This window comes from Balaenoptera physalus (genome assembly GCF_965194825.1).
Source record: "Balaenoptera physalus genome assembly, chromosome: 5".
NCBI lineage: Eukaryota > Metazoa > Chordata > Mammalia > Artiodactyla > Balaenopteridae > Balaenoptera > Balaenoptera physalus.
The window spans coordinates 117,565,899-117,581,208 of NC_138884.1; the positions used below are offsets into that span (position 1 = coordinate 117,565,899).

General features: G+C 37.8%; 2 protein-coding genes across 8 annotated transcripts in view; one reads left to right on the forward strand and one right to left on the reverse strand.

Annotated features, from left to right (window-relative positions):
• Nucleotides 1-8,389, reverse strand: part of TBCK (TBC1 domain containing kinase) — a 237,930-nt gene extending 229,541 nt beyond the window's left edge. For 3 of the 6 annotated variants that reach the window (XM_082462789.1, XM_082462785.1, XM_082462788.1), the window contains exons 1-2: nucleotides 8,042-8,389; nucleotides 882-1,103 (exon numbers count right to left, since the gene is read on the reverse strand). In XM_082462789.1, coding sequence (XP_082318915.1) covers nucleotides 882-1,074 — 193 coding nt within the window. In that variant the 5' untranslated portion in view covers nucleotides 1,075-1,103; nucleotides 8,042-8,389. The other 3 variants (XM_082462786.1, XM_082462787.1, XM_082462790.1) reach the window with 3 other exon arrangements.
• Nucleotides 8,390-8,531: 142 nt separating this feature from the next.
• Nucleotides 8,532-15,310, forward strand: part of AIMP1 (aminoacyl tRNA synthetase complex interacting multifunctional protein 1) — a 34,570-nt gene continuing 27,791 nt past the window's right edge. Inside the window, exon 1 of one of the 2 annotated variants that reach the window (XM_082462956.1) lies at nucleotides 8,532-8,668. In XM_082462956.1, coding sequence (XP_082319082.1) covers nucleotides 8,667-8,668 — 2 coding nt within the window. In that variant the 5' untranslated portion in view covers nucleotides 8,532-8,666. The remainder of the gene's footprint in view (nucleotides 8,669-15,310) is intronic. The other variant, XM_082462955.1, reaches the window with a different exon arrangement.

Sequence of the window (15,310 nt, forward strand, 5' to 3'; positions counted from 1 at the left end):
AATATTGCTAACATAAGCACCTTCCAGGGGTGCTACAGATTGAACATTTGTGTCCCCCCCACCCAAATCCATATGTTGACACCTAATCCTCAGTGTGATGGTGTTTGGGGGTGGGGCTTTGGGAGGTTATTAGGTCATGAGGGTGGAGCCCTCCTGAACAGGATCAGTGATCTTACAAAAGAGGCCTGAGAGAACTCCCTTCCCACTCCCACCATGTGAGGTTACAGTGAGACGATGGCTGTCAATGAAGAGGCGGGCCTCACCAGATGTGGAATCTGCTGGTGCCTTAATCTCCAGAACTGTGAGAAATAAACCTTTCTTGTTTATAAGCCACTCGGTTTATGGTGTCCTATTTTAGCAGCCAGAATGGACTAAGATACAGGCTACGGAAGAAAAAAAGGCAGTAAACATCTTCCTGGTGAAACATTGACTTTTTAACCAATACAGTTCAACTTTTCCAAATGAAATCCTATATGAAAAGACTAATGCAGCTCCAAAGAGGTAAAAAAATTAGTGACTCTCTTCATTTGAAGAAACTTAACCCAAATTATTACTTTCAATCATAAAATACACTCTAATAGACAATTCTAAAGTTTCTAACTTTAGAACTTTCATTTCCTTCTTAGAGAGGTGAGGAAATGCTTGAGGATAGGTGGCTTCCCTGAAAGAGAAAATTAAAAATCTTGATTCTCAGATCTAAGAAATATGAATCATTCAGATGTAGTAAGGAAAACTCAAATGATGCAGTTTGGCTAGAGTGAAAGGTGAAGGCACTTGTACACACACATACTGATTACTTTATATGTTTACAATGTATATTATAACCTAACCAGGGGAACAGGGTAGAGAACACAAAATAGGAGACAACAACAGCAACTTACCATGCTTTCCCCGAGAAATATCCACATACTGGCACAGTCTGGGGTGGGTGATGGTCTTAAGGATTTGAAAGCGCCCTAAAATTTTGATGGAATTTGGTGTGAGAGGAAGCCCGTTGCTTCCACAAACATCATGTGGCAGAGCAGAGGCAAAGAAGGTAAAGGCACCCATTTCGGCATCCTTCAAGGGAAACATTTTCGGAGTCCTAGATCTTCCAAGATAACCTAGAAAAGGAGAGAAGTTTTTGATAGATCAACTAGACATTAAGCCAGTGTTTTCTGACCTTAAACATGATAACTAATATAACTTGGAGGAAAATGCCAATCTCTACACTTTACAGTTAAAAAAAAAAAAGTTAAAAAATTTCAAGACAATATCAAAGAGGAAAAACCACCCAATCATGAATTTATATTGCAGCTCTAAATCAAAATCAAAGATTTTCAATGGCATATAAAGACAAGACAGAACATTCCCTCTACAAGGATGTCTGACAGTTCTAAGAGTTTAGAGGAAGTTCGTTATTGCATATTCATATCAGTAAAGCTCTTCTCTTCACCTAAAGCTTGAATAACCCACAGAGTTTCCTTTTTCAGAGTGAGGGGAGTTAGGAAAGAGGAAATAAGGATACCAACCAGAAACTTTAAATAATCAAGGACTCTATTAATAGTATAAAAATTAAACTAGACAACAGACAGCACTATAATGTTACTTAACTAATCAATTTTTGTTTCTGTGCTAGGTGCTTTACAAGTGATGTTTTAATCCCCTCAATGATCTTGACAGATGTTATTGCCTCTAGGTTAGAAATAGATGTTCTATGCGTAGATCCTGAGGGGTCCTAGCAGCATAGATTCCAAAGCAAATTGTGCCCCAGAGTTTTATCATGGAGCAGCCTGAAGATTAAAAAACTTGCTCCAAAATCTGAATCACGCTATGGCAACCACAACAAAAAAGGTCCTCCAACAAAAAATATGTCTCTCACCCAGGTGTCTCACGGAAAAGACATTCCATTGGTCAAGCACTGCATTCTTCTCTTCTCAGCTTTTACAATAAAAATCTGGAATTCTAAATCAAGTTAACAGACTGCTTTTCATATGTCTGCCCAGAAACCTCATTAAAACATTAAAAAGAACTGTTTTAAAATGTATAAACTCATAACAAGGAAGAGGACAGAAAAAGGCCTTGAGCTGATGAAAGACTTGAAGAAACTCCTGTAAAGCATTTTGCGTATGGAAGAGTATTGTCACAAGAAACAGAAAGAAGGAAGCTACAACCTATAATACAGTCAAGAAGTTTTGCTCAGCCTCTTCAGTTCACAGGCTTCAGATTCATAGAAGGCAGGAACAATGGTGAACAGCAGCAGTCAGAAGAAGGTTTGAAATGAGAAAGATAATTTGAAATGAGAAAGATAATTTGAAAGGCTGAAGAACAGAAAAGTCAACTCTGCTACCAGCCCCCCAGTACTGGCCAGTTATTTATCCTCTAAACAAAAGAAAAACAAAAAACAAAATGGTTCATCCCTAAAGGAATAAAATAAACTGTGTGAGAATTACAATAAATAGTTGGTATGAGCACTGTGGACAAAAGCAAACTCCTCTTAATTCTGAAATTTGTAAGACCCCAGTTAAGATCTGGCTGTCTACCAAGCCATCCTAAAACAGGGTATTCCAGTCAACAAGCCTATCCACATACAAAATGCTCCCAGACAGTCTTCCTTAACTCTTAAATGACGAACTGTCCAGGAATCATCAGATAGTTGAGGAAAGACTATAGCATAAAAGGCAAAAAATAAAATAAACCAAAAGAAAAAAAATCTGCCCTGGATGCAACCAAAATAATTTATGAAAAAAAACCCAAACCAAAACTAACTCTAATATATTTAGAAAGTTTTGAGAAAATTTTGAGAAGATATTACACCAATTATATAAAAAAGGAGGTATGGAAAAACATATTTCATGAAAGAATGAAAAGGAATTGCCAACATATATGAGAAGATAAACAACCTCATTAATATTCAAGAAATTGTTCATTAAAATCACATGAGAATTTATACCTGTGAGACAGTAAAAATTAAGAAATCTGTTAATACACAATGTTAGATTATGGAGAAACGAGTGTAAATTGGTACAATGACCTTGGAAGACAGTTTGACACTATTTTGTTCCTGCAGAAACTCCTACACACATACACAAGCAGAAACATACAAGAAAGATCAGGGTGGTATTGCTTCTATTAGCTCTAAACTGGAAACAACTTAAATGTCCACACACAGGTGAATGGCTAAATAAACTGTGGTACATTCATCTGATGGAAGAACACACAGGATGGAAAACAAGCGAACTATAGCAACATTTAATAATATAGATGAATCCTAGAAATATAATGTTGAGCAGGAAAAAAAGTCACACAAAACTTATGCCAATATTCATAAAATTAAAAAACCACAAAAGCTAAATAATAAATAATTCAGGAACACTTACATATGAGGTAAGAATATATTCAAAAATTAAAGGAATTAAAAAAAAAAAACCTGAGGTTAAGGTTACCACTGTATGAAAAACAGTCATAAGATTAGGGAATAACCCATAAGAAGCTTCAAAAATTTTGAATAATATTCTTATTCTTAATTGGTGGGTTAAGGGTGTTCATATTATTATTATGCTCCATAATTCCCATATTCTATATCTCTATTTATATATATATGTGCTATATACAATATATTTCATAAAAATTGAAAAAAAATTTTAAATTTTAAAATGAAAAACATTTTTAAATACAATGAATTGATTTTCAACAAAGGCCAATGAATTCAATAGGAAAAGGATAGTCTTTTTAACGAATGGTGCTAAAACAAGACACTCACATGGGAAGAAATTAACCTCAACTCCTACTGCTACATCCACAAAAATATGACATGGATTATAGACCTAAACGTAAAAGCTAAAACTGTAAGTCTTCTCCAAAAAAAAAAAAACACAGAATATTTTTGCAACCTTAGGATAGGCAAAGATTTCTCAAGCAGAATAAAAAGAAGTCATAAAAGATTAACTTTATAAAGTGGGCTTCATCAAAATTAAAAACATTGCACATCAAAAGTCACATTTGAGAAAATAAAAATCCAAGCCAAAGTTAAGAAAAATATTATTTATATCTATATATGACATTTTTATCAAACAGATGTATATGTATCATATGTATGTTTGTATGTATGATAATAGACTTAGAATATATAAAGAACGCCTACAACTCAATAATAAAAAGAAAAACAAAAATAGGTAAAAGTCTGAAACATGTATTTTTCACAAAGGAGGAATACAAATAGACAATAAGCACATGAAAAAGTTCTCAATATAATTAATCAGCAGGGAAGTGCAAATTAAAAGCACAACAACATACCATTTCACACCTACCAGAATGGCTAAAATTGGAATGACTGGTAATACCAAGTGTTCAGAAAAATGTGGAACTGGAGCTGATACTCTGCTGCTGATGGTAGTGTTAAAATGACACAAGAACTTTGAAAAACTGTTTGGAAAACTGTCCTCAAGTTAAAAATATCCCTTATGATTCAGAAATTCCACTCCTACTCGGTACTTACCCAAGAAAACTTAAAATATTTGTCCATAAAAATACTTGTACATGAATGTTCACAGAAGTTTTACTCATAACAGCCCCAAACTGGAAGCAATGTAAACATCATACAAGTGAATTGATAAACAAGTTGTAGCATATTCATCCAATGAAATGCTTTCAAAAGCAACAAAAAAGGAACAACCATGCCAAAATATGGATGTATCTCAAAAATATTATGTTGATGAAAGCAGTAGACACATAAGAGTTCATATCCTATGGCTCCATTTAAATGTAGTTCTAGAACTACAGTTCTAAACTATAGTGATAAAAAAGAGAATTGTAGTGCCTTGGCTGGGTCGGGGGGGGGGGCGGTTGGGGACAGGACTGGAGAGGGAAACATAGGAACTTTCTGGAGTAGTCCAAATGTTTCACATCTTGATTAGGGTCGTGTTTGTCATGTTTGTTCACGTGTATCAAAACTCATCAAACTGATCACTTAAAATCAGTGTACTCTAATATATGTAAATTTCATCTCATTTAAAAAAAGAAAAATGAAACAAAATTAAGAGAATATGAGAAAATAATAATTTTAAAACTTAGTACTTGGAACTTAAATATATGATTACGAAACTACATAGAAGTGTTGGAAAATAAAGTTGAGACAATTACTCAGAACATGAAGCAAATGCGCAAATAGATTAAAAAAGCATAACAGAAAAGATAACACACATAGTGAATCAACCCAAGAATTTAACAACCACCTTATAGGCATTTCAAAAAAGGGAACAGGGAAAAAAAAGAATAAATTACGAAAGATGGGAGAAAATTCCCCACAAGTGAAGGGAAATATGTACCTTCAAATTAAAAAGGCTTCTAATTTCAAGGAGAATAAATGAAAAAACACCCAAATGGAGACATTTATCCTAGCTCCACTGAATGAGTTAACTGCAAGGAGAATAAACTCAGACCAAGACATGCCATGACAAATTTTCAAAGCATCAAGCATAACTAAAAATTTTAATCATTTCAGAGAGAAAACAAATAGTTCAGGCATCAACAAATCAAGATCAGACACTCATTCTCATGAGCAACAACAGAAGTTAAAAGATGGTGAAGCCTTGAAAAGTTGGAAGAAACATAATTTTGTTTCTTTACGCAGCCAAACTATCATTCCTAATAGCAAAATAATCATTTACAACCATGCAAACATTAAAAAATAAAATCACCATCCACATACCTTCATGAATAAGTCTCTTTAGGATGTATTCTAACAAAACAGAGGAGAAAACCAAATAATAAAAGATGAGGAGTTAAGAAACAATGTATCTTACTCAAGAATTCAATGAATATAATCCAGTATAGAAGCTGCACCAAAGGACTAGAAAGTAATCTGTTCCAATTAAACAGAAGGTAATTGGGCTCCAAGGGGAATGTCTTCAAGCAGAGTAAGGGAGGTTCTCATACAAAGAATGAGAGGATGTGGTGAATAAAGCACATGCATCTTTTCCCTCAAAGAAAGTGCAAAGTACTCTGTGAAAGTGAGGAGAGCCAAAAGCTACATAAGAAGTATATAATCCAAAAAATTAAGCACATTTAACTATGGCATAATTTTTGTTATTGGAGAGGAAGAAAGAGTAATCAGTTGGACGTTAATATTACAAATCTTGTTAGTGTGGTACAAAGGTCATGAAATTAAAACATTGGGAAGGAAATGTATAATAGCATACTTCTTGGCTCAGCACTGAAGATTATTTACAAAGCCATAATATTGTAACATTTTACTAGTTTTTAAACACATAAAGCAAAAAACAATTGCAGTTAAGAAATATACTGTAACTAGTAATAACTTTGACAATGTACAAGTAAAGGTCCACCTAAGGGAAGGTGGGAATGGATGTGGTTTCTGTGGCAGTAAAGGAAGATAGAGTCTCTACTTCCCTCATTTTACCAAATAAGGAGCCAAATATATGTATTTTTGAAAGTTCACATGAAAAAAATTAAGTTTAAATATATTATTTAGAATTGTAAAATTAACCAATATGAAAACTAAAAATTGTGATAACGATTCAAAAATTTGTAGAAGAGGGCTTCCCTGGTGGAGCAGTGGTTAAGAATCCACCTGCCAATGCAGGGGACACGGGTTGGAGCCCTGGTTCGGGAAGATGCCACATGCTGCGGAGCAACTAAGCCTGTGCGCCACAACGACTGAGCCTGCGCTCTAGAGCCTGCATGCCACAACTACTGAGCCCACGCGCCTAGAGCCCATGTTCCCCAACAAGAGAAGCCACGGCAATGAGAAGCCCGCGCACAGCAACGAAGACCCAATGCAGCCAAAAAACAAAAAAACCCCGCAACATTGTAAATCAACTGTATTTCAATAAAAATTATTAAAAAACAAAAAACAAATTGTAGTAGAGAGGTTGTGGATGGTGTGGCCTATCTTAAGAAGTCAATTAAAAAAAAAAAAAGAATTTGCAGTTTAACTTGTTCAACATACAGACCTAAAATTAGAAAAGGTTAAAAATGATTATCTCTGAAGGAACAGAACTGAGGGTAGGAAGGAAGAGCCTGAGCTGTTGCATTTTATTAGGCAGTCCTTTTATACTATGCTATTTGATCTTCCATTAGATACCTCTGTCACTTAGACAACTAAAAATCAAATAACCAAATAAAGAAAATGCAAATAATTCAAAACGATAAAACAGTAGTTGGCATTAAACATTTCATGTGTTCTGCTTCAACTACCTCTTAGATGCGTGCACATAAAAAGGCTCACACATAACAAATACACACACATAGATTTTTTTCCGCTTGGTGAGTGGAAGAAAGCCAGTGGAAAAGACAGCTGAGGTGAGAGATTAGTTGAGGAAAAAAAAACAACATAAAGAGTTGGGTTTGAAAATTCATTCATTCAACAAATATCCTGAAGCTCCTATTTTAAGTCAGGTGTTTTTCCAGCTTCGGGGCCACCAGTGAACAGGACACAATATCCGCCCTCAAAGAACTTTAAGTGAAAATGCATCACAAAGGGAAAAAGGTAAAAAATAGGGCAAAAGATGCATACTTCATTACGAATAAAACAGTTTACACATTTCTTCAATGGGTTTCATTTATTTTATATACTTTCCCGCAAAAAGTTGTCTTTCTGTCCCAAATAAAAACAGGGACAAGAGGCCTTGAAAAGCAACCACTAACACTTCTAAAGAAACTTCCACTCGTTCACATTCTTCCACTGCACAAGGGAATGCCACATCTCGACAACTGACTAAACCTTTGAAAACAAGAAACAAACCAAAGCAAGAGTTCGCATCTATGTTGAGCAACGGGAGAGCCGATTCCAAATTCTCTGAAACAGTCAGGTAGTAGATCCTTTCGAAGAGCCGCCTGCAGTCCTCAAAGGACTCAGGTGTGTAGGGGGAAGGCGGGCTGTAGGTAGGGATGGAGACGGTACTCAGCAGCCAGCAGCTGCACCGGTGGTCTCTATCACTCACGGCGGAATTGCGGGGCCGCTCGCTGCACCTGACCTTCCTCTACTTCCCACCAGCCCCGACCACTACGACACAGAAAACTGGGAAACCCAAATACCTGCCTCTGGGTCTGGGGACGCAGGCGGACACAAAGACAAGGGGATGGAGCTCCTACACAGGGCCCCAGAGCTGTCGCTGGAGCTGGTGTTGTCGCTATTGCTTAGTGCACCAGACCCTGCATTTCAGATGCTTCTACAAAAGAGGCTGCTCCTGGAGCGCCGGGAGCTCAGAGATTGCCCTTTGCCCGCCAGCTTAAGTCAGCCGGAGTTGCCAGCTCCGCATCCGGCCAAAACAGCGAACCCCACGCTCTCCGCTGACAACTCCCAGCTCTCCACCCCCAACCCTCAGCTCGGCCTTTTCCTCTGACCTCACAGCCTCCGCGACGGAACTCTAAAGAAAGACCCCGACGTCCGGCGTCTTGCCCCTCGCCCAACCTGGCGACAAAATATAGAGACCGAGGAAGAGGTGCAGAATGGTTGGCGTTATTGGCTGAGGGACTGGACGACGGGGAGTGTGGTGTGGCTGCGCACGGGAAGGGGGCCATTGAATTTGGAGAAGAATCTGTGGACCGCTCAGGCGTTTAGCGAGGACACCTCATTGGGTCCTTTCTCGCTGCCTTCGGGAGCGGGAGGCTGTCCTTACCCGCTCCGGGCCGAGACGGCCGAGGTTCCGCTTGTTCACCGATACATGTGAGTGTCGTCCGCAGAGGGTCCTGGGGTACGGGGATTGCGAACATAAGAGTCCCCTGTCCCTTAGTGGCCTTCGGATGATAGGACCTGGGCTGCGGGGAAGTCGGCCCACAGCAGCGCCAATCTTGGCATGAGGAAGCAGGGAAGAGCTTGGGACCTTTTGAAGGAGCCAAGTTTGAGAAATGGGATGCGGGGCCGAGGGGAAGGATGTTACTGGAAAAGATATATGCACAAACATGTTTATTTTTGCGTGTGTGAGAGAAAGAACCGAGAGGCGGTGACAGGAATTTGTTTATTCCGTAAGTAGTTATTGAGCGCCCACCATGTTCCAAACACCGTTTTAGGCATCGGTAAAAAGCAATGAACAAAACAGACAAAAATTCCTGTCTCCCTGTAGTTCACATTTTATTGAACATACATACTAAACAAAGTTAAGAAAAACACACCGTATCTTAGGTCGTAATGAGTGCTGAAAACAAAAGTAGTAAAGCCGGGAAGGAGGATATAGGTTGAAATTTTAGTGTGGCCAGGGAAGGTCTCACTGAAAAGATCACTCTTCAGTAAAGAGCGAACAGAAGCAAGAGAGTTAATCGTTAGGCTGTTTTGGGGAGGTGCAGTCAGGCAGACGGACCAGACATTGCAAAAGCCATCAGGCAGGAACTCTCCTGAACAGCAAGGAAGCCTGTAGGTCAGAGTTGAGGGAAGGAACTAAAGCTGGAGAAAGAATCAGAGATCAGGAACAGGTCATGAAGGATCTTGAGGGCATCTAAGCCATTGGAGGGTTTTGAGCGGTGGAGTACTGACTTCCTTCTTAAAAGGATCTCTCTGGCTGCTCTCAAGAATAGACTGGAGGGAATAGGGTGGAAGAAACACCAGTTAGGAGGCTTTTACATAAATCCAGAGGAGATATGATAGTGGCTTGACTAGGGGTGGTAAGAAATGACCATTCAGATTCTTAGTGTTCTTAAGTTAGGTATGCAAGAATTTTAATGGATGGTGAGTTAATTTTCTTTAATTAGGTTTTGGGAACACTTTAAAAATGACTTGTAGTGTGAGGTTAGGAGTAACAAACACGAGTTAAAATCATGACTTTACCGTTTAATATTTGAAAGGATTTAGACAAGTCACATCATTTCTCTGAGTTTATCTGTAACCTTATTGTCTCACAAGGTTGTAAAGATTAAATGAGAATGTATGTAATGTGCCAGGCCCATTAAAATGGTGGCTACTGTTATTAACTGTGTTCTTGGTTAAGAAATGGAAGAGAGATAATGGTGAGTACATCTGTGAGTGGAAAGGTTTGGTTAAATCCTATTGGGGAAAATCTGAGCCAGCTAAAAGATGACCTTGTTTGGTAAGTGGGCCATGGGAGACCTAGACATAGCCCTTTTAAAATTTTATGCATATGTCACTGGACAGAAAGATTTTCTGTGTTAATGGCCGTAGTATCTGAAACACATGGACTGTCTTCTCTTAGCCATACCCTCATAGCCATCCCTTAAGCCCTCCAGGATCCCCAGTGTCCTCATTAGTAAACGGGAAGAAGGCTCTCTGGTGAGTAGAGAAAAACAATCAAAAATAAATACAAATTTCCAGTTATAAAATGAATAAGTCATGGGGATATAATGTACAGCATGGTGACTATAGTTAATAATACTGTTTTGCAAATTAGAAAATAGCTAGGAGACTGGATCTTGATGGTTCTCATCACAAGAAAAAAATTGTAACTACATATGGTAAAGGATGTTAACTGGACTATTGTAGTGTTCATCTTGCAACCCAATCAAAAAATGGGCAGAAGATCTAAATAGACATTTCTCCAAAGAAGACATACAGATGGCCAAGAGACACATGAAAAGATGCTCAATGTCGCTAATTATTAGAGAAATGCAAATCAAAACTACAATGAGGTATCACCTCACAATAGTCTGAATGGCCATCATCAAAAAGTCTACAAATAATAAATGCTGGAGAGGGTGTGGAGGAAAGGGAACCCTCTTGTACTGTTGGTGGGAATATAAATTGGTACAGCCACTATGGAGAACAGTATGGAGGTTCCTTAAAAAACTAAAAATAGAGCTACAGTATGATCCTGCAGTTCTACTTCTGGGAATATATGTGGAGAAAACTATAATTAAAAAAGGTACATGCACCCCAGTGTTCACTGAAGCATTATTTACAATAGGCAAGACATGGAAGCAACTTAAATATCCATCAAGAGATGAATGGATAAAGAAAATGTGGTGTATATATATACATATACACACACACACACACACACACACACACACACACACACACACTGGAATATTACTCAGCTATAAAAATAATGAAATAATGCCATTTGCAGCAACATGGATGGACCTAGAGATTATCATATGAAATGAAGTCAGACAGAGAAAGACAAGTATCATATGATATCACTTATATGTGGAATCTAAAAATGAACTTATTACAAAACAGAAACAGACTCAGACATAGAAAACAAACTTATGGTTACCAAAGGGGAAAAGTGGGGGGGTGTAAATTAGGAATTTGGGAGTAACTTATACACACTACTATATATAAAACAGATAAATAACAAGGGCCTACTGTATAGCATGGGGAACGATACTCAATATTTTGTAACAGCCTGTATGGGAAAAGAATCTGGAAAAGAATGTATGTATATCTGAATTACTTTGCTGCACACCTGAAACTAACACATTGTAAATTAACTATACTTCAGTAATAAAAAAAAGAAAGTCACACAGCTAATGAGAGGCAGAGCTGGCATTTGAGTTCATTCCCTGATCCTTTTGCTGGCATTTGCGTTCATTCCCTGATTCCTTTTGCTTAGAAGAAAAACAAAAAGAATAAAATGAACTTTCACAAAAAGCATAGTTTTAGATCTATGTTTTGACAAAGGTTACTAGAAGACCCCTGGAATTATTGCTGGTTGCCACGGCTATATATTTTGAGTGTCTCTGGAATGTATCGTTCTCAAAATATTTAATTTTTTTATTTACCTGTTTAAAAATTCTGACTTTTGACATGTTTTAAATCCTAGCAGGAGTTTTAACCTAGAGCTGCATTGTGTAGAACTGTAATAAAGGTGTTCTTAGAGTGGGGTAACTTGGCAATTAGATTACAAAACAAATGGAGGAAAGAAGTTTGGAAGGTAAGAATAGGGATGATGGTAGAAGAGAGAAAAAGTGATTAAAATTACTGTAGTTCACTAGTTCTGATAGGCACATTTTTCTCATATTTATAGCTCTGAAATAGTGGGGTATTCAATGTTTTAAACTCATTATAGACTAAATAGCAGCTGTGACATGGTTGTCACTGCCCAACTTACGCAAACTTGGTTATAACTGATAATATTGTCATTAGTTCAGTTGAGTTGTGTGTACTGTTGGTACATAGTTGTTGAGTTTAATCTCTTAAATATCCTTTAAAAGATCATTTAGCACTTAAATAAAAAGTTATTGTATTTGCAGAAATACATGGAAGAAATAAATTAGGAGTTTGGGATTAACATATCTACACTACTATAAATAAAATATGTAAATAAGGACCTACTATATAGCACAGGGAAATATACTCAGTGTCTTGTAATAACCTGTAATGTAAAGACTCTGAAAAAGGAAATATATATATATACACACATAGATGTAAAACTATCACTTTGCTGTATACTTGAAACTAACACAACATTGTAAATTAACTATACTTCAGTTTTCAAAAAAGAAATTCATGGAAACACAAGAGTGATATAAGATAAAAATAGGGCTAAATTCAAAACAGGTATTTCAGTACATAATACAGGATGTGACTAAGTGTAAGAGAGCATTAGGTCAGTTAAATCAGCCATGGTTTTTTTCCTTAATGGTACACAAAATAATGCAGCATCTTATGATTGGAGTCGTTTTACAATTGATGGTATCTTATATATGATGAAATACAATACTTAGAGTGTCTAAGGAGAATATAAATTTTTACCTAATTGCAATTCTGAAACAGTGAAATCAGATATTTTGAGAAATAGAGAATCACTTCCAAATTTTTGTGGAGTTCTCTATAGTATAAAGTAAAAATGAAAGTCTGCACTTAAAACTTCCATTTCAAAGCAATAGTTTATGTTTGGTTCCTAACGTTGAGAGCCCAGGGTAGGGAATTTGTTAATTTTTAAAAAGTACTGGCAATTTCAAAATCAGAGTGGGGAAGACTACTGTAGAGACTGCTGAGGTAAAGGGAAGTCATTTAGAAATGATAGGAATCTCTGAAGTAATCTTTTATGTGTGTGTTTTAATGATTCAGATGTAGTCTAAATTCATGTATTTGCTAAAACCAGCTTCACCTGATTTTATGATTAGTGGCATCTTACAGTAGCTTTTTAGGTTTGATGAAATATGGTGATTATGTTGAGAAGAACAGAATTAATGTGAAAGGGCAAAATAATTTAGATAATACTTTTCAAAAGCTTTTTATCATAAAAAGTGTTTATTTTTTTAAATTTAGTGTAGGAAAAAGAAAAAAAAGTCTTGACTCTTACTATCCAAATACAGTTAACATACTCAGTGTACTGTTTTCCTCTCTGTCAATGTTTTAGATTTGTAATTACTGTGCGTGCAATTAAGTATTATATCTATTTTAATCACATAATCTTTTTTTTAAAATTTTGGCACAGACTAAGCCAGCATTCCCAAACTGTTTTAGAAAATACTAGTTCAAATAAATGTTAATTAGGTGTTCCTTGCTTAGTATTCCATGGCTAAATACTTTGGGAAATGCTTCGTAAGTATATCCTTTACAGAAATTATAGCTTGGGCATTAAAAGAAGTAACTCCAGAATCAGACAGACCTAAGTTTCAATCCTCATTTACTAACTAGCCACATGATGTGAGGCAAATTAATTTTAAGTCACATTTTCCTCTCTCTATAATGGAGATAATTACTGTATTTGTAGATGATCTGTGTAAAGCATTTAACCAGCCCACAATAAATGCTCTTCAAATGTTATCTATCATTATTAACTTTATCATCTGTGAGAAACCCTTTACGTATTGGCATATTAAAAGCTCAGAGGAGACTAAGGAAACTTCTGAAGTTTTGAAATCCAGCAGGTACTCAATGTAAAATTGAAAATCACTGGAGCAGTTGGCACAGAGTAGTGAAATGAGTGCTGGGTTGAAGGGCAAAACATTTGTCTGAGCTTTAAGCAATGATATTGTTAAGCTAACAGTGTTGCCCTAAACATAACCCTTTTAAAAAATTTTCTCCAGTTTTCTGTGTCTGTCCCATTTGCCTAAAGTGTAGTGAGTACAAGGAACATGTTTAATCTTGCTTCCTACTATAAATCTGGCACATGCTCAAAATCAGGGACCATAAGTAAAATTTGGGTCGTGAATGTGTTATTTATAGGGACCTGGCAGGTAACATAAATGGCAAACAGGGAATGGCAGGTGAAGTCTGTTTTGCCTTGCTTAAAGGCATTCACATTCAGTTGTTTCAAATACTGATCTGTTTGGTGACCATTTATAATCCCTATAAGAGACTAGAGATCAGGATCAAACCCTTGAGAACATCAGCATTAAAGGGATAAGAAAAAGGAGATGCTAAGGAAGTAGGTGAAATCAGGTGAAAGTATCCTCATTTTATAAATTAAGAAAATGAAGCATAGAGAAGTTAAGTGCCTTTACCAAGTTTGTCACACAGCCGGTAGTATGTGATTCAACCAAGATTTGTTGGCTGTAAATGCTTTTTTTAAAAAAAATATGCTCTCCTACCTGTGGTAGCAATCATTATCTGCATACTACTAGAAAACATTGACATAAACTTATGCATCCTACTTGTATTTCTGAAAAGTTTAAATGACAGTTAATCAACAAGTACTAGGAAACCTGTTTCCAGAGCTTCTAATTCTAAAATCAATAAATAGTTCTTAATATTTGAGAAAAGTTTTGTCAACACATAGACCTGATTAGAAATTAATCCAGAGGCAGAGTCAAGATGGCCATGTAGGAAGACACGGAGTTAGCATCTCCCCACAACTAGGGTGCCTGTCGGCCGCTGGTGGGGAACTCTGACGCCCAAGAAGATGGGAGGAATCCCAAAGTGAACTGGTAGGATGTAAGGGGACTGAGAGGGGAGGAGAACTGGAGGCCAGACAGAATCGGCACCCCTGAGGCCGGAGAGATCAGGAGAGGCAGGTGGGAGGGGCCCTTCGGGAGGAGTGGAGGGCGATTGCCCCATCCACTCGGACACGGGGAGCCTGCTGAGCTCCCAGGCCAATCCCCTGCCCTCCAAACCCCCATCCAGGCCACGTGGGTCTTTGGGGGCATAGGAGGGAGGCCAGGGAGATCAGGAGAGGCAGGTGGGAGGGGCCCTCCCAGACTGGAGGAGCAGGAAAGGAGAGGAGGGCATTTTCCCTGCTCACTCGAGCCCAGGAAGCCTGCTGGGCTCCCAGGTGAGGTCCCCTGCCCTCTTGAGACCAGGAATGGGGGGCACCCTGGGCCCCTTCTGTTCCTTGAGCCTAAGCCCCACCCCCACAGCCCCCAGAGCCTTTTCCAGCCCTGTGGGTCCTGAGCATTGGCCCCGCCTACCACCCAAACCTCACCCTTGCATAGGCCTCACCATCCGCAGCCAAGGCCTTTGCCCCCT